The following is a 24,315-nucleotide window of genomic DNA, read 5'->3' as shown; positions in this document are numbered from 1 at the left end:
GGGGCGGTCCCGGAGGCGGGCGAGGCGCGGAGGCTGCGGTCGCCCGTGATGGCGGCGGCGGCTGCGGCCCCGACTCGCTCCGTGCACTGGTTCCGCCGCGGGCTGCGGCTCCACGACAACCCGGCGCTGCAGGCGGCGCTGCGGGGAGCCGCCTCCCTCCGCTGCATCTACATCCTCGACCCCTGGTTCGCCGCCTCCTCCGCCGTGGGCATCAACCGCTGGCGGTGAGTGCGGGGCGAGGGGTTGGGGTTGCGAGGAGGAGGGCAGGGGTTTTTTGGAAGCCTGCCTCTTTCCTACGGGAGCAGGGGATGGTGGGGGTACGGTGGTGGTCCCCAGCATCTCCTTGGGAAGGGCTTTTTCCCCCCTAATTTAGGGACAGGCAGAGCCTCCCGTGCTGCGTGATGCCTCCCCTCTGCCCTGCGGCTGCTGCTGGGTGTGGGAGTGCTGCCCCCCTCATCCCACCCCCAGGGTCTGTTGCTGCAGCTGGAATGGAGCTGTCTGACCCCCCAGATACAAGCAAACTTATGGGGTGAGTCATTTCTGCGCAGAAAGCCAGACCGTACGTACGGTGACATTATTACATAATGCCCTTGTGTCAGGTCTCGGATGCCCAAACGTCTGGAAACCCAATCCAGGTAGGGATTCACCTCCGCAAGACTCCCCCGCGCACCGGTGAAGCACATCACGCCGTCAGGGGTTGTGGACAGGGCAGCCACCTGGCCAGAAATCCTTCTAAGCGCGCTTTGCAGCATCACGTGGCGGCGCGTGTCCGCCCGGGGAAGCTGTGGGTGTCCCCGGTTCCTCTGCTGCCAACTTAGCTCCATCCGAGAGGAGCGGGGTGGCGCGGCTGCTTTCCAAGCGTTTCTAGAACACGCCTTGGAGGGTGGCTAAAAAACCATAAATGTGCAGAAATCACCACAATGCAGGCGTTCGATTTGCAGGAATTCACGGGTTCTCTCACTGGTCAATAGTATAGCAGCCTGAATTGATCTGTCCACAGACCACGCTTGCAGCAGGCAGAAATGCCTTTCACGTGCTGCTGTTATTGCCAGCTGCCCTCGTTTGGGAGAACCAAAGCAGGGCCCCCAAAAGAGTAATTCCTGATCCATGTAATCTTTGTTTGTTTCCACCCACGTTATGGAGGGAGGGAAGCAGGCAGTGGTTTTATTTATGTCCTGGCCATAGAAATATATATGAGCATATGAATTTAAAATACAAAGTCATGTTTTCTTGGAGGTGTGCACCTACTGCAAATGTCAGAAATTAGCACCGCTGGCAGCTAGGCAAAAATGTCTTAGCAAGCTCCACACATTCACTGGAGTTCTGTTGTTTCCCAAGGGGAACCCGGGATTTGTTTTGCTGTTTTTTCTTCATTTACTTGTGTTTTGCGGTCTGTGCTCTGCAAGCATTTGTGTTTTACCTAGCCTCTAGACATTTATCAATCTGAAAATCCCTTACCATGTAGTTGCACAGCATGTGGGAGCCATATAGGACTAGCATGTGTTTAATTTTCAGAACACCTTGGAAAGGTGATACTCCTATTTAACAGCCAGAAGGTGGGCTGGGGGCAGGGGAACAGTTTGTTCTGGTTACCCAGACCTGCTTCTTGGTCTTCTTTACTATTTGGCCCTCCTTGCCTTGAACCCTTAGGGCCTTTCTCCTTCTAGAAGTGCAGAGGGAGCTTGTTCTGTCTCAAAGCTTGCAATTCCTGTTACAGGCAATGCAGTTGTGTGGGAAGGAAGGACCCAGCTTGCAGGCAGTTGTTGCTTTGCTTTCCTCTTAAGTATGTGGGGTCTTAAGTGAGCTGATGCAGACACTTGTGTCTTGCAGGTCACAGTGCAGAGCGGGCACGTAGCGGTGCAGGAGAGGCAGAGGTTGGCAGGCTCACTCATGGTTGTGAGGTTGCCAGCAGCACCACGTGCTGTCACAGAGATTAAAGTTTTAAAGCTGGTGTCTTTCACAGAGGTAGACAAAGGGAAGTTATGACGTATGGCTGTGAAAGTAAAGGTGATACACTTGGAGAGGTTTCATAGCAAAATGGGGGACCAGTAAAATGCAACATTAAGAGCTTAAATGTGTAATGCAGAAAGCACTTAAATGCCTTTAATGGTTTGGGGACGGGTGGAAATAGTTGAATGCCTTGATATGCTCTCATCTTCGTGTCTTGGTGGTGGAAGATAAATTGCTGTTCTATTTGCAGCCATTCTAAGTATGGATAATTCTTGCCTTGGGAGGTCTTGGTGCTCAGTCTCTTGCTGTTGATGAGCTAGGAGTGTACATCTCCCTGCTGTGAGTGTACGTTTCTCTGCCATGCCCTTCCCTACTGTGAGCCAGAACTGTAAAACTTGCACAGTTCTTGTGGTAGTTCATTGCTTTCCTCAAAATAGTGTACGGACATCTTTCTAGTTCATGCAAAATCCCTTATGCCACAGAACCCATGAAAGAATGTGAATTGTATGGTTTATGCTCTTCTCCATGCAGGTGATGTAATGTGGAAGGAGCAGGTGTCAGGGGGTACTCACAGCTCTGAGAGAGAACATGGGAAGAGTAGGGGTTGCAAGAAGAAAAAAAAAAAGAAAAAACTGAGAGCTTTTGCATCTGGCCAAGCAGAACATGCATATGAATGGCCAAGAGTTGGCTGGTACGGCAATCTCATAACATTGGTAGGTAGACTGGGAATGAATAATAATTCTTGTTTTCTATTTCTCGTCCTAACTTTCAGTTTGATTGCTAATGCAGGTTTGCTGGAGTTCCTTGTAAATCCTCCTCATTTGTCTTTTAGCTGTAGCCAGTCTGACTGACAGTAACTGCTCTCGTTTCTTCTCTGCAGATTTCTGCTCCAGTCCCTGGAAGATCTGGACAACAGCTTAAGGAAACTCAATTCTCGCTTGTTTGTGGTGCGAGGACAGCCAACAGATGTCTTCCCAAGACTCTTTAAAGTAAGAGGATACACTAATTTTCTGAAGTGCAGTGAGGAAAAGCTGATGTCCCACTGCTATCCTTGGTTTTGCTCACTATCTTCTCATTGTTGGCAATACCCTGGCTTCTCTTTAACTTCAGTACTGTCGACTGCGTAACCCACTACCAGGGTGCTTGAGCTTCTCTTTGCAGATAGTGGCTTTTGCCTTTGTTTCTGCAGCGCAGGCCTCACAAGGTTGTACTGTAATCCACCCACTCTTCTGGGTTGAGAGCCCCTTCCTTTCTGCACATTGTCTTCCTGCTGCTTTTACTCAGGAAGAGTGCCATATCCATACGCCTTTAGAGACAAATAGAAAATGATACTGATCTACAGGTGAAATGCAAATAAGGCTTTGTGTTATAATTTCAAAAACTCAGAAGCCTGTACATTAGCTGACCTTTTTTTTTTCCTGTTTCTGTTCAAGGCTGCAGTTAGTCAGCTCAGCAGCAGTACACAGCTTGGGTCCGAGCTCCTTGTTGATGTGCCATTTAGGACAGAGGAATATGCAGTGACCTCAGTGGTGGATGATGGATTGGTGGGATATGTTTCTAAAGTGATATCTCAAAGCTGCAGATCATGAGACAGGCAGGGCTGGCAAGAGTATCTCCTTGAATGTAAGGGTTCTTCAAGCAATAAAAGTATGTGATTCGTTATTCTCTGTCCTACCCTAAGGTTGTATTTATCATTGTCTTTGAAGCTTTCTGAGAGGATGACAAAGCTAAAGGAAAAAAGCTTGGTTTCCAATCATCCTATGAGTTGTATTTGTCATGTGGACTGTACCTTACTTATGGTTGAAGGAACCGGTGTCCCCAAAGCCTGCTGTAGCCCAGATGCTGAGAAAGAGAGGTAAACTTGAGTCAATACCCTCCTGCTGTACACGGTCCTGATGTGTATTTTTGGGAGGAGGGTGGTACTGGGGAGGAGAATCAGACTATGCAGGTCACAAAGTGCACTGATATTTATTTTGGCTTCTGCAGATTAACACATGACACAATTTACGCTCTGCTTTTAGCCTTTTCAGAATCTGAGTTATTTTTATCTTTTGATCTGCAAATAAGTTCTGGCCATTAGTAGTCCATGCCCTCCTTATTTTAGTTCAAGGACTAGGTATTCACAGGATAATTGAAGCTGTGTGGGAGAAACGTAACCACTTTGATCAAAGAACAAAAAGTAGTTGGCAGAATCTGGGGTTAGGAGAGATGGTTGTGGAATCAGCCAGACCTTGGTTTCGGGACAGTCTTTTTTGACTGGGTAGGTGGGTTAATGAATATCTTACATGTGCTGTAAGAGAGCTGAAAAGAATGTTGTTTTTTATGCTACTAATGGGTAAATGTTTGGCTCTCATGCGAAGTCAGGTCTCTCCAGAGGTGCTGCACTGAACAGCAAAGGCTGGACAAGAGAACAGCAGCAGCTCATGCTTTGCTCTCAGCTGTTCTGGAGAGTTATCACATGTAGTAACGCAACACTTAGGTCCAATGTGATTTCTGCTCTTGGTGCCAGTAGCTGAAGTATGTTCAGCGGTAACAGTTGCTGCAAAGGCACTGTGTGCAGGGGTCCAGTGAGGCAGATGGATGAAGTGTACTCATTAGCTCTGCATTAACCTTCGTAGTGTAGGTTTTTTGGTCTCCTGTCCTCTGAACAAACATCTGTAAACCTACCTCTTCTACGAAAGAAAAGCATGTAGTTTGTTCACTGAAGTTTGCTCACGATCCCGTTTGTGCATGTTTGTTTCCTTCTTTGCTTCAGGTTTTACTTTGCTCTAGGCCAGATATTAAAAGAAGTCAGTCATGGCTTCTCTTCTGTGTTTTGTGTGTTGTTACGCAGCAATTTATTGCGATATAGTTTGCTGTTTCCTGGTTGTGCTCTGCTTCCTGTGTAGCACATGCTGGGCTTCTCAAAACAGCAGAAAATACCTGAATTTGAAGTTTTATACTCTTACCTAAAATCTCTGTTAACTTTAACTGTATTTTTTTCATTCCTTTATTTCAAAGTAGTAATACATGTTTCTTAAAGACTAACACTATCTTTTCCAAGCCTTCTAGCTGATATGGTCTTTCCTATAAAAGAAAAGTTTGAAATGAAGCTGTTAAATCACGTTTCTATGTGGGGAGCATTGTAGGGCCTGGAACGTGTCTGTTTAACCCCTGCTCTGAGTAATGCATTCTGGCATGTTCGTGTTTAGAAAAAAGAATAGGGGACCTCTCTGAAATGTATATTGTGGTACATAACTGTTGTAGTTCTCTGTCCTTCCTAATATTAATTTTAGGATTCAGTCTGAAAGAGTTTAGAAAGGAAGGGATGCTTGTCTAGTTGTTTTCTGTTTCTAGATTCCCATTCCTGTCTTTGGTATTTATTTTTCAGTGGTCATCAGTGACCTAATAACATCTGTTTCTTGGCTTTGTTTGTGTTTCTGATGCCTCTGGTTCTGAGGCGGAAGAGCCTGTCATGTACATACGGCAGTGACTCACACTGCCTCACTTGGAGACTGGTTCATGTCTTAGTTGTGTGAGGGGTTTTTTAAGTGTCCCTGCAGATTTCTGGCTGTGTTTGACTGGAGTGTTTGCTAAACAAATCTGTGGGCTGCTGCTCTGTTTGATGGATGCCTCTGGAGGGTCGCTGTGGAAACCATTAAACCTCTTCTCATAGGATTCCGTTTCTGAGGAAAACTAGGCCATAGTCTTTGAGAGCAAACTGTGTGCTGGAAAAGCCTGGAAGAGGCTGAATGCTATTTCATAAGGCCTATTCTGTGTAGTCTGTGAGGGATCTCTTACAGGTGTGAAGATACAGAATGGGTTCATGGCTCTGCTAGGATGAACTAAAGTCCTCCCTTTGGAGAGTTGATCATTTAAATCTGAATCATAGTATCATAGTCTACTGTTCTGAGCAGAAAGGTCTACTCAGTTGGCATCCTTTGTCCTGTGATTCCCTCTACCACATTTGTTGCTTTTGGCTAGGGCATCAGTCTTCTACTGTGTGATGGCTGTAAAGAGATACTGGAAAAAAATCATGTGTATTGTTATTAATTGTTCATAGTCTCCACATAAAAATATGATTTTTTGAGCAGAGATTGTATTAAAAGAGTTCTCTGAAATTCTTTGTCTGCAAATGCTGGAATGGGATGGCAGGGCTTCTTTCGGACAGCAAATGCAACTATACAAGGTGTTGTAATGCTGAGGAACCAAGATGTAACCTAAGAATGTTAATGGAGAAGAACTGAAACCTCCTTGTGTGTTATAAATTTGGCTTTTAGGAATTTGCAAGTAGCAAATGCAGTGCTTGCTAGAGCTGGTAAAAATTACTGATTCTTTAGTTATCCTGACTCCAGACTGTTGTTCTTCACAGGAACCCTCTCTAAGTTCCCAGGACTTGACAGTGGCAATTACAATTTCTACAATTTAGTAATTGTACTAGTTAGAAAAGTCTTCTGTTTGACACCTCTATGTATTGTGTTTCTTGCAGGAATGGGGAGTCACTCGTCTCACCTTTGAATATGACTCGGAGCCATTTGGTAAGGAGAGAGATGCAGCTATTGTCAAACTGGCCAAGGAGGCTGGCGTGGAGGTGGTGATCGAGAACTCCCACACACTGTATGACCTGGACAGGTAAGGGCAGAGCAAGGGCAGAGGTACTGCTTGGGCTTGGATGGGATTGTCGTGTCTGGGATGACTTCAGTCTCCTCATTTACGTTGATCTCTATACGTTGATCGCTGTCATCCTGGGCGAGCCTAAAAGGTGTCAAAAGGATTACTCTGCACTCACACTTTTTATTAGAGTACATCAAAGTGCAGTGACGTGAATGCATGGAAAGGTGTTGCCTCAAGCTAACTAATCTCTGTACTTCACAGTCATTTAAGTTGCTCAGCTGCGTCCTTATTGATTGATTTCCTTGAGCATGTCCTCACTGCGTGGACTGTTTTTTTTTTTTGCTTCACTGTAATAAAGGTGTCTGAGCTGTTGTCTCAAACAGGTTATGAAGGCAGGGCTTTTAACTGATGGATGTGCCAGGACAGCTGGAAGAAGTAGAACAAGGTAGATTGGGGCAAACTAACCTTATTCTAAAATCTGAATGCCTTGTCTTTATTGTGCATTTGCTATGGGGAAGATTTGCCTTTATGTTGAGGTTTATATATTTATTTATATGTATAGATGATCATCTTAAACGGTGGAGACAGTCTTTCAGCAGAGACTCTAAGGTATGCTTGACTTCAATCATGTTTCAGTACCATTCGTATAGGTTACTTTCTTTTTTTTCCCTTTGGATTCTTTTTCTTGTACCAGTAATGCTGAAGGTAGGTTTCTTCCTACAAATCTTTAGCATACATAATTTCCTGTGGGAAGGAGCATTGCAGTTTAGGACATACTGTGTGGAAATGTTTGCCTTTGGGGTGAGGGGAGTTTTTCACCTGTCTCATGAGCAGACAGACACTGCTGTCTACTTTTTGCATTAGAAGACACATGGTGAATAGGAAAATGTTTAGGTTGCCTTTCATTTTCAGCTGTCCCAGGTAACTTATTGCATCAGTAAACTTTGGCATCATGCTCTTTTTTTGTCCTTTCCCAGATAATTTATGAATAATGTTGAGCAGCAGAAGCCTTAGCTCAGCTCTGTGTAGGATTACTCCTTCTGTTGCAAAAAATGGATTCTTACTTTATCATGCATCTCAACAAGAATCTTCTGTCTGCAGGGACTTTGTCATGTATCTAAATTTATCCTTGGTTTCTTTAAAAAAAAATGCAGTTAGGGATCTTGTCAGATGGCTTCTGAAAATTCACGTAGAATAAATCAACCAAATCTCCTTTGCCCCTGTGCTCAAATGTGGCTAATAGATTTTGAGGCACAACTTCCCATTACCAAAGCCAAATTAGCCCTCCAGTGTATTGCATATACACATGCATTCACTGATTCTATTAGTATTTTCTACCACTTTGCCTAATACCCATATCAGATTTTCTATTCTGTAGTCCCTCTGATGCCCTGAAATGCTTTTTAAATCTGGAATCATGCTTGCCTTTTTTCTTCATAGTGTTTGGACAGTTTTAAGGCAAGTGGTACATGTAGCAGCTATTTCTCAATGTCCTTTAGAACTCTTTTGTGAGTGCTGGCTGGTCCTGGCAACTGTTGCTATTCAAGCATAAGCTTTGTTTTGTGCTATTTCCTGCTGACCTCTCAGCCTGTAACATCTCCTGATGCATTTCCTTAGAGAGATACAGTGTGGAAACCTCCCTGAATATCTCCATGCTGAATACATGTGCAAAAAATAAATGCAGTTTTTCTTTAATGCCTTGTTTGCTGCTTTGCCCTGCAGATATCCTGGAGTGTCTGTAAAGGGATTTTTTTTTCTGTTTATGCTTTTCTTTTTAATTTTTCTCAAGATTTCTTTTGGGTCAGGAGCTGTACGGGGGACTGCTTTTGTGGCTTTTGTTTAACCTACTATTTTTTTTCTAGTCTTCAGTTTCCCGAAGGATTTTGCCTTCTATTATCTTTGATGATGCTATTCTTTTATTATTTTGACTAGTGATCTTTCTGAAATCTTTTTTAATGGTTTATGTGCCTTTATTGATTTTTTTTCCCCTGACATGTCATCTTCAGATAATCTCTGTGTTATCTGTCAGCATTTTACCTCTCAGCTTCTTTTTGCTCAGCGTGCTTCCTATTTTTATTCTGTTCTCTTCTCAAAATAGAAGCCATTATTGTTTTGTTGATCCCGGAAGGATGCTAAATTGATGCATGCCAAAGTCATGGTTAGAGTAGACATGATAAATAACACTTTCAGCTATACCTTACCTGCTGCCCAAGACAAATCATGAATTGCCTTTCTGTCTTAAGAGTTCCTGATGAATCGTTCCATGGAGCAGTCATTTATGGCATTTATGTTCATACCAGGCCGTGGGTTGCGACAGCTACCCAGCCTGTGTGGAGGCAGTTGAAGTTTCCAGTTACTCTGACGTTTCCTGCTTCTTGGCATCTCTGGGATTTCTCAGCAGGTGGTAATGCAGCTCTAATATTATATTTCTCTGGAAGTCTCTCAGACAGAGGTTCTTGCCCTCCAGTCATCTTATCCAATCTTTTAACTCATGGTGTGAGTTGTCCCTTGCTCAGCTTACTCTTTTTTCCTGCATAATTCATAACCTGGGGGTGGTGTCCTACTTCTCATCTTTCTTTAATCAAGTTTCTTTACAAAATAGCCAGGCCTGTTTTTAAACAATATAGACTAGTCCTTCAATTCGACATAAATGATTCCAGCAGTCCTTCCCTTCTCCCCTGCAGTATCCTCTGGGTATCACCACCAGCAGCTCCTTTCTAACACCTACAATAAACCTGTTCTCCTAACTTGTGAATTTGACCAGTTTTACCTAGCAGGAAGGTTACAATGTCCTCGGCACTACCAGCATAGCTGTGTGATTATCAGGGCTTCTCTCCTCTCCTCTCCCCCAAAACAAGGAGAGGGCCATAGAAAATGAACACCGATACTGGAAAATAGTCCTAAAAAAACTGGGGATTCCCAGTCAAGATTAGCAATGTTCAGACTGTACAAGTCAGAAAAGATAATCTCTTAGGTATCAGCTTAGCCTGCTCGCAGCCTTTACTTGACAATTATTCTGTCTGACAACTTCTAGACGATGGGCTCTTTTGTCCCTTCGCTGGATCTGCCTGTTTTCTTCTCCTAAGGATCTAAATCCTCTGTAGCCTGCTTGCTGACGGTCAGCACTGTGGTGTCTGTAATCCCGAGCCGGCCGGGGTCACGCCGGGGGGAGCGGTTTATGCCAGAAAGGAGCATTGTGAGCTTGTTTGTTTGTTTGTAACACGCATCAGGAGCAGCTTCACCTCAGACACTCTTGTCAGGCTGAAACGGTAGTTAAATGCCTTTTAATAGGAGTGCTGACTAACTTAGAGGAACCAAGCACTGGGGAAGCTTGCATACCTTGTTGGTTCTGCAAGGTATTTCTCTTTGAATCAGGAGAAATACTGCTCATTTCATCTATGCGTTTATTACCCAGGCTCACTAGCACAAGGATTTAGACTGGAGCAATTGCATAAGCTGACGGGGCTCACTAAATAGCATATGTGAGTTGGTAGTGGGGTGCATCAGTGAGCAGCCTGCCTGCCGAGTGCTGGCAGCTGGCTCGCAGGTGGGAGCACGGTCAGTGCCTTGCCAGGATGGGGCCCTGCCATTGGCAAGCTGGCCAAGGAGTCAGGTTTTTGAGGAGAGCAGCTTTCCCTCGCCCAGCAGCCATCCCACTGGGGCACTGTCATGGAGATGTGAGTCAGACCCTGACACCTCTGGGGGTGTGCGTTGGAGGTCTGCAGGCACTGAGTTGTCACAGGTGGCTGACTATAGGATCCCTTATAACCCTAGCAGTGCCAGAACTGTGGCCAGGTTTTGGTTGCCTGAGCTCTTGGTATAATATATGACTGTGTGACAGTCAAAAACCCTCGTAACTGGCATCCAGGTACTGCTGTCGGGTAGTGCTGTGCACCGTATTGCTTGTCTGGTAGCACAGCCATCTTTTTAAGTGCTCACAAACACCAGAAGGGTCAGGTTTTGTATGATGAATACAGCAATTCTGCTGGTTTGTGGTCTGCTCCAGGAGAACTAAAATGATGCAGTTTGTGCCACATGCAGTCTGAATTGGACTGGAGAAGAAGGATGACATGGGAGCATTAAATCCTGGGGACAGTCCTCTCTTTAATTTGTGGCCCAGTCTCACAGGGGAATGTTCTGCAAGATTGTACTGCCTCGGTTAGAAGGACACTAGGAGGAGGGAAAGGACTCCCGCTTATGGGGCTTCCTGTAAAAGCTTTGTGTAGCAGGTTGAACTGTGTTACAGTATTTGGTATGCATTGTATAATACCCAATATTGTACAAAACCCAGTATCTGACATTTCTTTTCATGGCAGTATTGTGCAAGATGCAAATTTTGTTGCATAATGGCAGCGTCAGGCGCTATAAAATGTGCAGTTTGTCCTAGTCCCATCTCTTAATGATCTGTGTCCCAGATCCAGCAGCTGGCTCCTTTGGAAGCTGTAGTAGGTAACTTCTGTCACATCCAGAGTCTTGAGGACGTCAGGCAGGGATAGAGGCATCCACCTGCAAGTCGCAGTGATGTGCTCCAAAGAGCTGTCTGCTTGCAGAAGCCGTGGATCGCAGATGCAGCACAGCAGCGTGGGTCTCAGACGGAGCTGCAGCACTGGCAGGTCGGTGGAAGAAGACTGGAAAAAGAGGCAGTGCTAAAGCAGCAGCTTCCCTGCCCCCATCCCAGGCACCGCGGGGCACAGGTTGTGCAGCTCTGTCACGTTTTCACTTCCAAATGCTGAACTCCTCGGGGAACAGAGTAAGCCTCTCTGGAGTGCTTGCAGTAACTGGAAGGGCCTTGTCTCTCTCCCAAGCAGCAAAGCTGCTTGTAAGGCTCCCCTCAGTACCTTTGCATGTCGGGGTGGCAGGGTGCTGTGCCACGCTGCTCATAGTGTTGCCCTACACCTTTACCGTGTTTTGCTCTCAGTGCACATCCCGATTGCCCTCCCTACCCTCTCCAGTTGGCCGATGTCTTTTTCTCCAAAGGTGTATAACCTACTACGCATTAAAATGAGCAGAAACTGCAGGAGGCTATGAAATCTCCTCCATCTTTGCCACCTTGCTGCCTCTTTCCACAGCTCCCTTCTGCCCTGAGCCAGAGCCCCGAGCCTCTGCTGGATGGAGGTGGCGGGGAGCGGAGGCCAGCATCGTGGCGGTGCGGGAAAGCGGAGCACACGTGAGGACGGGCTCAGGGCCGGGAAAGGCTGGCGTGTCGCTCCTCCTCGCCACACGTGCTGCCGCCGGGAAGGGCAGGGAAGGCACATGGCGTCCGCTGAAGCTCCGGGCTCTAAGCCCAGCCCCTTGCATAAGCTGTTGACCGTGCTGGGTGGGGAAGGCAGCTCTGCTGCAGCTCTGTGTGAGCTGTGGGGCTGGCTGCCTCCGCTTTACGTAATGCTGGCTTTCCCCTGCCGCCTGCTTTGCTGTTAACTCCTTCCTCTCTCTTGCCCAGGCTCGCTCCCAAAGGCCTCCGTGCTCTCTGTCCCAAGAAAAATTGAGTCCACGCAGCCTTAGCAGGCCCTGGGTGCTTAAAGAAGTAGAGAAATGGGGAAACTGTGGCTGCCTTTTCCATAGTGTGGTCTGACACGGGAATAAATAGCATGAAACAGGTCTGCTCATGACCTTATGGTGTGACGGAGGATGGTGATTTCTGTAATCGCCAGGATCGAGAGGAGTGACGCAAAATAGGATTTGTCTCGTCTGGGAGAGGTGGAGAAGGGTTCGCTAACAGTCTGGGACTTGTTGTGTTGGACAGGGGGGAAGTAAGGTCAGAATCGGGCTAGGAAATAGATGCAGATCTGGGATTTGTCAGCTTGGGGAGACAGAGTATTCAGACTGAGATTTCATACAGGGGTTTGATGAAGAGCTCTGGGAGAAAGATGTGATGCTAACCCTGATTCAGCTGGAGCTGTTCTGTGTTTTATTTTTTTTTTCCCCATGGAGATGAATTTCTGTGTTGATTTTTTTTTTGTGTTCTTGCTTTTAAATATCCCTTTGAGGCATGCACCAAGTGGAAGCTGGGTCTGTAAGGATTTCTCTGTCCAAACAGAAAGGCTATCCTGAGCAGAGATAACAGGATACAGTTTTGCTATCATTTCCTTGTCCCTTCTGTGGTAACGAGGCTGTCATGCCACCTTGCTTATTTTGTTTCCAGAATAATTGAGCTGAATAGCAACAAGCCACCTCTCACCTACAAGCGCTTCCAGGCCATCATTAGCCGTATGGAGCTCCCAAAGAAGCCAGTGAGCAGCGTAACAAGCCAGCAGATGGAGACGTGTAAAGTGGACATCCAGGAGAACCACGATGATGTGTATGGGGTCCCATCCCTGGAAGAGCTGGGTATGTGTTGAGAGTGAAGTCAAGGGTCAACTGCCACCCAAAATGGGCCTACTGAAACTGTTTCTTGTGGCTGTCACCTGCCCAGGACAGGTCCGGTGTTGTCTTCTGACCTGGGCTGCTTCTAGCCACAGAACCAAACTAATGTTTTCAGCCAGTGCTGGACCCTGTGAAAACAGACTGCTCCCTCTTGCACTGCCATTGATGCACAACATCCCTTTAGCATTGCTCTGAAACGTTCTGCATCTGTCCTTACATTCTCTGCTATTCTGGGCATATAACCACTGTATCAGTGTCTCGTGTCCTTGACAGCTGCTTTTTTCCTACTGCTGTCCTAGACAGGTTGTGTAACAGACCTGAAGAGGTAAACTGTATACCAGGCACACATCATGTCGTTCACTTGTTGCCAAGCACCACCAACTTGAGAGCTTAGCAAAACAAAAGATATTACCAAAACTTCTTTCGCTTATCCTGCTATGCTTTTTGGTCCTTGGAAACTTGGTGTTTGCCCCCTCTTTCTTACATACCCTTATTTTTCTTGGAGGAGGAGGATAAATAGAGAACTGAGACATGAGAAATGCGAGGCCTACGTCAAGGAAGTGAATTTAAATGCAAGGGAAGGAAAGGTTAATGCAGAATACTGTCTGTGCACGTGTACTCCATGCTGGCTTCTTAGGAGTATCACCTTGTACCTTAAGAGTTGCGGAAAAGGGGGACTTCTCAGACAAGACTATCTTAAGGGCTGCGGTCCTGGATAGATCTGCTTCCTTTGTTGTCTGGCCTAATGTGAGACCTTCTGTAACCTTACATTGGTCCGCTTGCTGCCAGGGGACGCTCCTTTGTCAGCCTGGAGCACTGCGAGGAAACTGCATTATTGCTTCCACTTTTGTGCTGGTTCTTCAGCACTAAAGCACCAGCTTTCCACAGAGTCTTTCGAGGAGCAACAGGCTCTCTAGTGAGCAGCTGGTGGTCATGGCAAGGTATTTCATGAGGCAAACCTGTGAAGCATGCGTTCCTTTGCCAGCTGCTCTGGCCCAAGGAACAGAGAGCCCTGTGGGTAGTGCTAACACACGGGATAATTGGTATGTGGCCACTGGGGAAGGTCCCCAGAAAGCTGCCTGAAGCATTGCAGGGAGAGAACTTGATAGTCTCAGCGTCACGAACAGGTTTTCCTCATGTTCCAAATGACTGGCCTGCTGTAGAAGGACTAGAGCAGTATATAAGCCCCGTTAAGCAACTGCAGTATTTAACTTGTTTTGTCATTGCTTACATTTATTCACATCTGTATCGTTTGCATAGACTTGGCTTCAAATCTTACAAAGATCTTTCCTTCAGGCTTCCCCACAGATGGTCTTGCCCCTGCAGTTTGGCAAGGAGGGGAGACAGAAGCTTTGGCGCGGCTGGATAAACATTTGGAAAGAAAGGTAACGCCCTGCTATTTAAGTGGTCATTCCTGCAGGCTGTGGGTCCAAACAAAAAATGTTGAGCATTGGCCATTGCTCTCTTTTCTCTTTTAGCAATGGTCACTACATTGGCCTGTGGCAGGGACATTTGGTATTTTTGGAGTACTCCTGTCATCTTAGGTTGTTTGTGGAGCAGGGATTTCCCGGGCTTCTTCAGACCTGAAGAAGAGCTGTATATTAACTATACTGCTGTTAGAAGCACATAGGATTCTTTTCATTGTTTTTCCTCCTGCTGTTTCCTTTAGAGGAATGCAAACTTGGAAACTCTCCTGCAAGTTGCTCCATCTGTGCTGCACGTTATGCACCATCTCCTTTTGTCGTTATCTGAGTTACTATTAGCAGCATGTGCTCATAAAAGAGTACCTTGCCCTTGTACATCAGTCTCTTCGTATCTTACTGAGATTTATTCTCTTACTGAGATTTATTCTATGGGGCTTGTGTTCTTCACTACAGTACACGAGGGAAACAATTTCAAAGTAATGAAAGTTGACCCAGCTGCAGAAACATGGGGTGTGGGGGCTGGAGTTGTCCACTTGAGATCTCTCCCAGTGGTGGCTGGAAATGAATAGAAGAAGTGGTGCTGCCACACCTGAGTGACCTTGCCACCTGCACAGAGGCCTGCCCTTAGCAGTGTTTGACAGTTTGGGATTTATTTTCTTTTGGGGCTAATTTCTCCTGAATATATTTAGGCATGGGTTGCAAATTACGAAAGACCAAGGATGAACGCCAATTCATTGCTGGCCAGCCCTACAGGACTCAGTCCCTACCTGCGTTTTGGCTGTTTGTCCTGCCGCTTATTTTACTATCGTCTCTGGGAGCTGTATAAGAAGGTAAGACAAAAGGTTCGCCTGGAGAGCAGGCTGGTTTTGAGCATAGCTTGATTCTGGTTCCAAGACAGTGTGCCGGAACAGCTGCAAAAATTGTTATTGCTTCACTTGTGTTCGACTGTTGGGTAAAGCTTTTGTTGCTGGTACAGAAGAGTCTCTTGGGTAAGGAAAAGTGATTTTCCTGTGTGTAGTTGAGCAGCCCTTATATCTGATGGTACCCTGTTGTTCAGCCTGGACTCCTGTCATGAGCCGTGTAGGGCTTTTTACTGTTAGTTATGGGTGGTTCGAGTCACTTGCCAGCGTACTGAGTGGGCTAAAAGCATGCTCTGACTTCACCACCTGGGGTTTCTGATAAAGGATGATCTGGAATTGAGCTCCTTTATGGAAGTTGTCAGCAACAGACTTGGGAATTGTGTATAAATGCATGGGTGTCTTGCAGCTCAGCATAATGAAGCCAGTCCTCCTCTGCTTGTGAATACCTTTGTTCCCTCTTCTACAGGTGAAGCGGAACAGCACTCCTCCCCTCTCTCTGTATGGACAGCTTCTCTGGCGGGAATTTTTCTACACAGCAGCCACAAACAACCCAAAGTTTGATCGCATGGAGGGGAACCCCATCTGCATTCAAATCCCCTGGGACAAGAACCCTGAAGCCTTGGCAAAGTGGGCAGAGGGCAAGACAGGTTTCCCTTGGATCGATGCAATCATGACCCAGCTGAGACAGGAAGGGTGGATCCACCATTTGGCCAGGCATGCTGTGGCCTGCTTCCTGACCAGGGGCGACCTCTGGATCAGCTGGGAGTCAGGAGTCAGGGTGAGTCTGGCATTTCCAGAGGCTTACAGGAGGCCATAAGGAAAACAAAGTCTCCCTGGCACTTGCTGCAAGGATTGGCACACAGGTATGGCTTTTGCTTGGCATGTAAAAGTTGTGTGGAAGACAGATTTGCTAGCAGGCTCCTGGCCTGCCAGCAGTCTGCCTTCTACCATGAGGGCTCAAACAGTATCAAGAGTCTCCAGTTACCACAACTAACTGTTAGTGGGACCCACTGGTAAATATGGACTGGGATTTGGGTTTGGGTTTGGGGGAGCTATTTTGGTAAAATGCTATCAGTCCATCTGTTTCCTTTGCAAGTTCAATGTATCTTTGTAACTGGACCTTTCTCCTCATTGTGTAATCCATCACCGTGCCAGTCAGGGAACGCTCCGTGACTGTGAAATCTGAGTCTAGATTCTCTCAAGAAAAGAGGTAAAAGACACTCTTTTTGGGACATCTGAAGGGACAAACAGCTTGAACTTATTGGTTGTACATATTGCCCTATGCAAAAAGTGGAGGCAGAAGCAGCGTCTTGTCAGAAGGCTGTCAAAGCAGAGCATAGCTGAAAGTGTGTCAGAGTCAGGTGCTAAAAACGCTGCATCTGTGCTTGGATGTGAGCGAGTTACTGCTGAAACCTGCCCGCCTCTTGGAGTGGCAGTGAGCTCTGGGACATTCAGAGGGGTTCTTTCTTCCTGCTTTGGTGCTTGCTCTTCTGTGCAGCGTCTGCCTGCTTCTCACAGTTGGTGCTTTGCACTTGTTACGCCTCCCCAGTTAGAATCGATACCCAAGGCTTGCTGTAACACTAGGTAGTGATTTAGTTTGTAGCTGCATGAGGGATTATCCAGCATTTTATCAGTGTGAGCAGACACTGCCTCCCTATGTGAAGGTGTCAGGAAGTGTGATATATTGACCAGTCACCTGGCTTGAGCCAGCAGACTGCCTCTTTGCTGCTGCTTTGGTTTCTGAGAGCTGTTCAGTGCTTGCCCTTTGAACTGGCATCTTGGTTTCTCCTGGCACGAAGTCCTAGCTGGGGAAGCTCTCACTGCATTTTCCTTCAATTGCTGCAGGTATTTGATGAACTGTTGCTGGATGCAGATTTCAGTGTAAATGCAGGCAGCTGGATGTGGCTTTCATGCAGCGCATTCTTCCAGCAGTTCTTCCACTGTTACTGCCCCGTGGGCTTTGGACGTCGCACAGACCCCAGTGGTGACTATGTTAAGTAAGTAGAGTGTCTGGAACTTCTTTCTTGCTTGATCTGTCAGCCTAAGTCATTCAGTAGCTGATATGGTGGTACTTCCTGTGCACCTTGAATGCTATCTTGCTGCACTTTAAGTGGTTTGTGTGCATCTTTTAACTTGTTGCAGGAGATATTTGCCCAAACTAAAGGGCTTCCCCTCACGATACATCTACGAACCGTGGAATGCCCCAGAGTCTGTGCAGAAGGCAGCCAAGTGCATCATTGGGGTGGACTACCCCAAACCCATGGTGAACCATGCTGAGACCAGCCGGCTGAACATTGAACGCATGAAGCAGATCTACCAGCAGCTATCACGCTACAGGGGGCTCTGTAAGTAACAAAAAAAGCAAAAAATTTTGTCTTTAATATGACATAAAATGCTTGGAATTAGGGACATGATTTAAAATACATAGTAATTGTCTCTCTCACCACTCCTTGCAAGAAACACTTCCTGCCAAAACTGCTGTTTCCAGGGACAGCTAATTTTGCTCTTGGACAAGTAAGAGTGGGGTTTAATTAGTTTGAGAGCTGGTGATGGCAGGGCACCATCCATGTGCTACCAGTAGTATCTTCTTCACCTTGGGGGACATAGTAGGCAGAGCATCCTAAATAAATACGCTGCTAGATCAGTGTCTGTGGCCAGCCCTGTGTGAGCAGAGCTTGGAGTCCATCCTCGATCGGGAATTTAGTTGTGCTGGTTGGTGATCGCTAAGGTGTTTCCATGTGAAAGGCTAATCCCAGCCCAAATATTTCTTATTTCTGTTATGATCTTCTTGTGTTTCTCTAGGCTTACTGGCATCAGTCCCTTCATGTGTGGAAGATCTCAGTGGCCCAGTTGCAGACTCAGCTTCAGGGCAGGGCAGCAGCACCAGTGCAGGTGAGTTGGAAGTACTTGGGTGCTTCAGATGTACCTTCATGGGCAGGAGAGAGAGATTCTTTTCTTAATAAAAGGAGGATGTAGCTAGGAAAACATAGATCATATTCTTGATTCATCTTCCTTCAGGCTTTCTTCAGAAGTCCCCAGTGAGCCTTCATGCCTAAAAGGGCTGAAGAATAGTGAATCTCTTATTGCTTGTATGGGATCATATGCAGCCATTTAAGGGAGGAGTAAAGATGACTGTAGGGCTAATCTGGTGTAATTAAGCTTTGCTCTATCAAAGGAGGACACTTTCTTGTTTGTTCTGGTGGACTTAATTATTCTGCTTTTAACGAAGTATTTCAAAAACTTTTAAGGTGACTGTGGCAACATCTTTCTGTGCTTGTACCTTGCATATTCTCCTTTCTCCCAGCTCTGTGGCACATTAGGCTAGGGTATATGTGTGAGGAGATCTAAAGCCAGAGGAAATGTTGCAGTAACTCTTCTTCCTCTCCAGCAGTGAGACTGCCGCAATCTGACCAGGCTTCGCCAAAGCGCAAACACGAGGGAGAAGAGCTGTGCACTGAAGAACTGTACAAACGAGCCAAAGTGACAGGCCTCCCTGCTTCAGAGATCCCTGGCAAGAGTTTATGATTGTAAGTAGTCCCTGGCATGATCTGGCCTAAACTGTGTTGTTCTGACAGCAAGCAAGGCTCAATTTTATTTGTTCCCTACAGTTTAATGAACAAAATGAACTTGCCTGGGGAGAAAGGTGGCTCCTGACTCTTAATTGCCTAGCCCTGTAATTTGGCAGTGGCCTGCCTTCTAGTTGTTTTTGCTTTTGCTTGACAAGCTGTTTACTCGGTAGTCCAGCAGAGAGCAGTACCCTATGACTAGAACAAGCACAGACCACAGTTATGTTTGGGTTTGCTCTAGTGAGGTTTCTTCCCCTTCCAAAGTGAGTTTGCAGCCAGGTTTGCCCATGTGGTGAGGGCACAGGCTGGAGGAGGGGAGCAAGCAGGCCCAATCTTCTGCCTGAGATGTCCCGTATCCCAGGGGGGAAGGAGCTGATCGCATGTTTTGCCAACTTTTCAGTATGTGGGGGAGCTCGAGGCAAACTTTCTCTTCTGCTTTCTCCTGCAGCCAGCAATATGCAGCTTGTAAGTGAAGAGTGAGAGTGTTGGAGGTGACCCGAAGAGTACAGGCTGCTGCAACCACAGAAGGACTGCAACTTGTGATCTGCAACAGAAAATCTGGGGCGTCTCATAAAACTGTGTAATTCCAATAGCTGCCACAAAAGGGCACTGTGTTACTTGTACTTGGGAATATTTGGCTTTCTGCTCTCCAAAGAGCTAAATATGTCTCTTCTCAGCCATGCCCAAAATCTCCCCTCATTGAAGAGGGGAAAAGCTTTCTTTCAGCTTGTTCACTCCCAAGTGTATCTGTCGTTTCTGACAATGGATCAGCACATGTGACTTGCTGCATTGATAGAGGGAGCAGCACATCTCAAAAATAGTGAATGTCCTTTCTCATCGCTAGTACTAGGCAGCAGGGCATGCTAAGATAAATTCAGTAGTTGTGAAGGAGAAGAAAGCTGCTGGAATATCAAAGGTTGAGTACCCATCCTAAAAGAAAACAGGAAAATCTCTGTTTCTCTAGGTTAGACTGGTGGGGATGTAAACACTTTCCAAGTAAATCAAGGTGGTACATGTGTGGGGATGAAAATGAAAGGAAGGATGACTGTAGTAGCAGAACAAAGAGATACAAACTGTCTGTACTTTTAAAAGGCACTTAGAACTTTCCCTGAAGAGGAATCTTACTAGTGCAAGGTGAGCCATAGTGCTGTTGCCTGCAACTGGCAGCTTCAGAGCAGCTTGCCATTTCAGGGAGATGACTCTGAGAGAAGTAGGAATTCTTTGGAGAATAAGGGTCTACTTTGATATGATTAAAGCAGTCTCCCAAAAGCTTGCTGATCCACATAATGAGTGAGCTGTACCCTGTAGGGGAACAGTCCTGGGCTCAGGGCTTTACAGCATTTCCTTCCCTGAGTGAGAGTACTCTCAAATGGAGTGACCAGTGTCTAGTGCGTAGCCTGTGGAGTGCATCATACTGATAGAGGATGTATCGCACATCAGCTCCTTGAAACGAGTCTTCCTTGGGCTCAGTTCATTGTCCGTTCTGTGTGGATGTTTGCTCTTTCCTGTATTGACATCTGTGGTTTTGAGTTTCTGCGCAGTGTAGTCCCTGTATCTCATACCCTGCACACTGCTCGTAGTTCCCATTCACGTTCAGGCTGGTGCATTGTAGTCTAGCAGGACAAACACGTATCTTTTCTGCCTCTTAACCATACGCTTCTTGGCCTGGTCCTGCTACAGGATGTCATTTCAGCACAGTACTGGCAGAGCGCCTCTGTTTGCCTTTACACCTACGAGGGCAGTGGATGGCAGTACTGCAGAAGAGCCTCTGTTTCGGCAGTTTCCAAGAGGGTTTTTATCAAGTAGCTAATCCCGTGCAATGGTCTGCTGTCAGCACTGTTCTCATTTGCTGTCCAAAACCTTTCATCCCCACCCTGGCACCGACAGTGTGGGGCTAGATGTGAGCTTATCGAACTAGCAGCTTGGGGAGCATGGTCATCGTGTCCCTCTCTGACTGGGATAAAAAGATTCACTTTTGGAGCCCATGTTTGAACCCTGAGCAACGGGGCTGCAAGTAGAAACTGACTCAACTGTATCTGGGAAACCTGGAGTGGCGGGAGAAGTGGAATTGTGTCCAAAATTTAGTTAATAGAATAGCTGAATAACTTTTCCTTCCAACTAACCTCCCAGAGGCATTGATCCTAGATTTCCTTTCCCAGGGGAATCCTTTGGGCAGACTGTCCAAGTAAATGAGTCACTTTTCCAGGCCTTCCTTTCTTCTAAGCTACTGTCCACCAGGGTCTCCCTGGGATAACCCAGTAATCAGCAGGTTTTGTCTCCAGTCTGACCCAGATCTTATTCCCGCTGAGGGCAGTAAGGTATGAGGGAAAGGAGACCTTCCCACCATCTTCTGCTGCAGATAGAAGAAGGGGGAAAGACATGCACTTTGTACATTTTGACTACAGAAATTGTGACTTCTGTCTTTTGGAGAGTCTCTTGCTTAGGCGATGGTCTGTAAATATTACTCTTTTTGTTTTTATAAATGTCATTAACCCTCTCTATGCTGTCATTCCAATTATTTAATTTGGTAAGTAGCATTTTGGGGCTGGATCCATGGGGGTAAATAACCAAAGGGAGTGCGTGCAAAATCTCCCAAGCGATTTTTTGGAAGGCTTTTGGGTGAGGGGGAAATCACATTTGCAAGGTTTTTGACATCATCTGTGGTGAGGATGGTGGCAGCTGGAAGAGCTGCTGTCCTAGGAGCAGAAAAGGTAAGGGCAGTGAGAAGCACAAAGGTAAAGAAAAAACTCCTACAAGAAACATGTTAAGTAGGCTGGGATTCATCCACTCTGTTATCTTTCTACAGTTGAAATGATAAAGGTGTGTGAAACTGCATGCCAAAGAAGTGGAATAGGGGATGATTGTACACTGTTTCCTGTAGTGTTTAGGACTGGGCATGTTCAATTGAACTACCAAATGGCAGATTCAGTGCATCTGCAGCTTCCTTACACAGATGTTTTCATGTCAAGCTCTTTGTCAGTTGTGGGTGCTAGGATTGACCGAGTTCAAAAAGGCCTGACCAGTTCATGGAGAAAGGAAAAACCATCAATAACTATTAGTGAAGATACCATCTTTATTTCAGGAGGGAGCAGAGAACTGCTGGAAGCAGATAACAAAGGAAGCATCATGAAATGTGTGTCAGGGGATTTCCATTTCCTGGGATAATGACTGCTTTCTGTGTCTCAGGGCTAGGTGGCTGTATTGACTGACCTGGCACAAGCATCCCCAAATAGAGCATAGGGTGAGCCCTCCGCACAGGGACAGAGCAGCTGGTTTTGGTGCTGTCAGAGGAGTGGCTTTTAGGATGTTCCACGGGGCGGTGTGGAGGCTCCTTGTCACAGAGGGTGGGCACCGAGGCAGAGAAGTGCTACAGAGCTATAAACAATGTGAACATTGTTCAGACCGGGCCTTCTGTCAGTGACTGAGGCTTTTCTCTTGCAATTAGCAAAGTCATGAATGGGCACCAAATGCACCATGACTTTGCAGTCTAGTTGCTGGCTAAGATGAGGTTGGAGTGAAGTTCTGCTTGTGTGTGACACCATCATCCCCAGTAACTCCAGACCCAGTTACTGGAACCGGAGGCGCCAGAGATAAAAAGGCCATGTGTGACCTACCAGAAGGGCAATGTGTACAATGCATTGGTTACCTGATTGCAGGTGTGGTCGAGGTGCTTGATGTTGCTGTCGTGTTCTCTGTCTCTAGCGAGGACCTAGTGGGCTTGGGGGAGTAACACTTCAATGCTTAAAGTGGCTTATGGACACAAACCCTCTGAAGTTGCAGCTTGTGCCTTAGAAGAGCCAGGCTGACAGCAAACTGTCCAACTTTCTCTGCTTAGAGTGTGATAATGTAAATTAAACTTGGAGAGGCCAGTTTGGAGGCTCCTCCACGCTGGCCACAGTATCTGTTCTCTCTGTTGAAGGAATCACAGTGATGTGGCCGGAGGTGTAAAGTGGCTAACCATGGATTTCTAGCAGAGTAAGTGATTGCCTGCTCCCTGTGCTGGTGGTTGGGGAAATTCTCCAGTCTCTTCTGTCTTCACAAAAAAAAGGAGCTGGAGTGGCTTCAGGAGGGGCTGGCTGAAAGGTTTGGGCGTAGAAATTGTGCCTGGGTATGAAGGAATGGGAGCCAGGGGCAGAGAATTGGGACAGAGTGGAAATGAGCTCAACCATACCTGGGGGGGAGAGGGAATAGCTTGGGTTAGACCAGCTGGTTCAGCTGGGAAGAGGAGCAGGCAGACCTCTCAGCACATAACCATTCCTCAGGCTTAATTTAGGGCTGAATTGCTCTGAAGTGAACCCGATGTTCAGTCAGACAATTTGAAAGCATAAGACAATAGATGCCTTGTGAGCAGAGACACTGGCTGTGGCAGAAGTGTGGTCTCTATTTTGCAGGGCATGTACATGCATATATGTTGCTGAGGATGATGGGGGGTTTTATGCAAGGTCTGGGGAGAGTCAGGATGTAACTAAATTGACTGTTTCTACCAAGCCCCTTATTTATGGCAGTCAGACACTGCAGTGATGAGCAGTGACCAGCCGGCACCCTCCCGCTGCAGGCAGGGCAGCCTGCAGCCCCTTGAGGTGTCCATCCTGTGGATGGTGGCTGCAGCGAGGGGACTTGGCTGAAGCCATGGAGTAGTCCTGGGCATCATCCTCTTGCACCCGGGAGCCAATGCTCTGTGAGCCTTTGTGGCAGCAGCAATGCCTGCCAGGGCTGGTGGCTGCATCCCACCAGCTGCAGAGGGGCTTTCAGAGGTCCTACTCCACGGCCCTGAGCTCTGAGATACACGTGAGCAGACGGGTGTGAAGGGCAGTAGTGTGGGCAGAAAGGCCAGAGCAGAGCTATGCAGGGCCAATCTGCCCCTCGGGAGGCTGCCCTGGGGGTACCACAGTCACCTGGTGGCTGTGTGCCTGTGTCCACGCTGGCCCAGGAGTGACATCTCTTTTGAGTTGGGCTGGCAGGAGCCCAAGGCTCCCAGCTGAGAGCAGGGCTGTGTGCCTCGGAGGGCTCTGCTCGCTCTTCTCTGGAGGAGCAGCTGACGGCCTGGGCCTTGGCCAAGATGCAATACCGTTGCCTTGAAGGCAGCCAGCCCCGTGGCTTGAGATGCTGATGGCACCTGCTCTGTCTTTAAGGTTTGACCTGCTGAGGCAGTGCCACGCATCCACACGGGCCTGTCACAGACATGAGTGATAACTGGGAGCACAGCAGGCGTGCAGGGAATAGGGGAAGTTCTCCTGATCATTTACAGTAGTAGCCTCAGGACCTAAAAATACTGGTGTTGTCCACTTCTGTGTACACCACAACCCGCGTGGTTTTTAAAGCAGCCTGCAAAGCATGGGGAGGCCAGGCACAGAAACCTGCTGCTGGGGAAAGGGGGCAGAGGATAATGCTCACCCAACAGGGTCCCTGGGCCACAGCTGGGTGCAAGAGTGGGTCTGCCTGTTCTGGGGAGTGACCTGCAGCCTTGGGACTTCCTTTTTCCACCTGTGCCAGTGGAACCTGTGTATAATCTGTTCATTTCCCTGCTTAAATTACCTTCGCCACACATGCAGCCCTGGT

The 24,315-nt window shown here is 47.0% G+C and overlaps 1 protein-coding gene across 2 annotated transcripts; it reads left to right on the top strand.

The window, feature by feature from the left end:
* On the top strand, positions 1 to 21,253 carry CRY2 (cryptochrome circadian regulator 2). Of its 2 annotated transcripts, none has more exons than XM_040558407.1 (12): positions 1 to 224; positions 2,831 to 2,939; positions 6,419 to 6,561; positions 12,686 to 12,870; positions 14,203 to 14,291; positions 15,020 to 15,160; positions 15,657 to 15,968; positions 17,036 to 17,187; positions 17,333 to 17,535; positions 17,993 to 18,082; positions 18,582 to 18,717; positions 19,205 to 21,253. In XM_040558407.1, the coding sequence occupies exons 1-11, from the start codon at positions 49 to 51 to the stop codon at positions 18,713 to 18,715; spliced, it is 1,734 nt and encodes a 577-aa protein (XP_040414341.1). In that variant the 5' UTR covers positions 1 to 48; the 3' UTR covers positions 18,716 to 18,717; positions 19,205 to 21,253. The 2 variants fall into 2 exon arrangements, with proteins under 2 accessions (XP_040414341.1, XP_040414340.1); XM_040558406.1 differs by having other exon boundaries at positions 18,579 to 18,717.
* The last annotated feature ends 3,062 nt before the right edge of the window (positions 21,254 to 24,315 follow it).

This window comes from Cygnus olor, chromosome 5, assembly GCF_009769625.2.
Source record: "Cygnus olor isolate bCygOlo1 chromosome 5, bCygOlo1.pri.v2, whole genome shotgun sequence".
Classification (NCBI taxonomy): domain Eukaryota; kingdom Metazoa; phylum Chordata; class Aves; order Anseriformes; family Anatidae; genus Cygnus; species Cygnus olor.
This window is presented reverse-complemented; position numbering and strand designations above follow the sequence as displayed.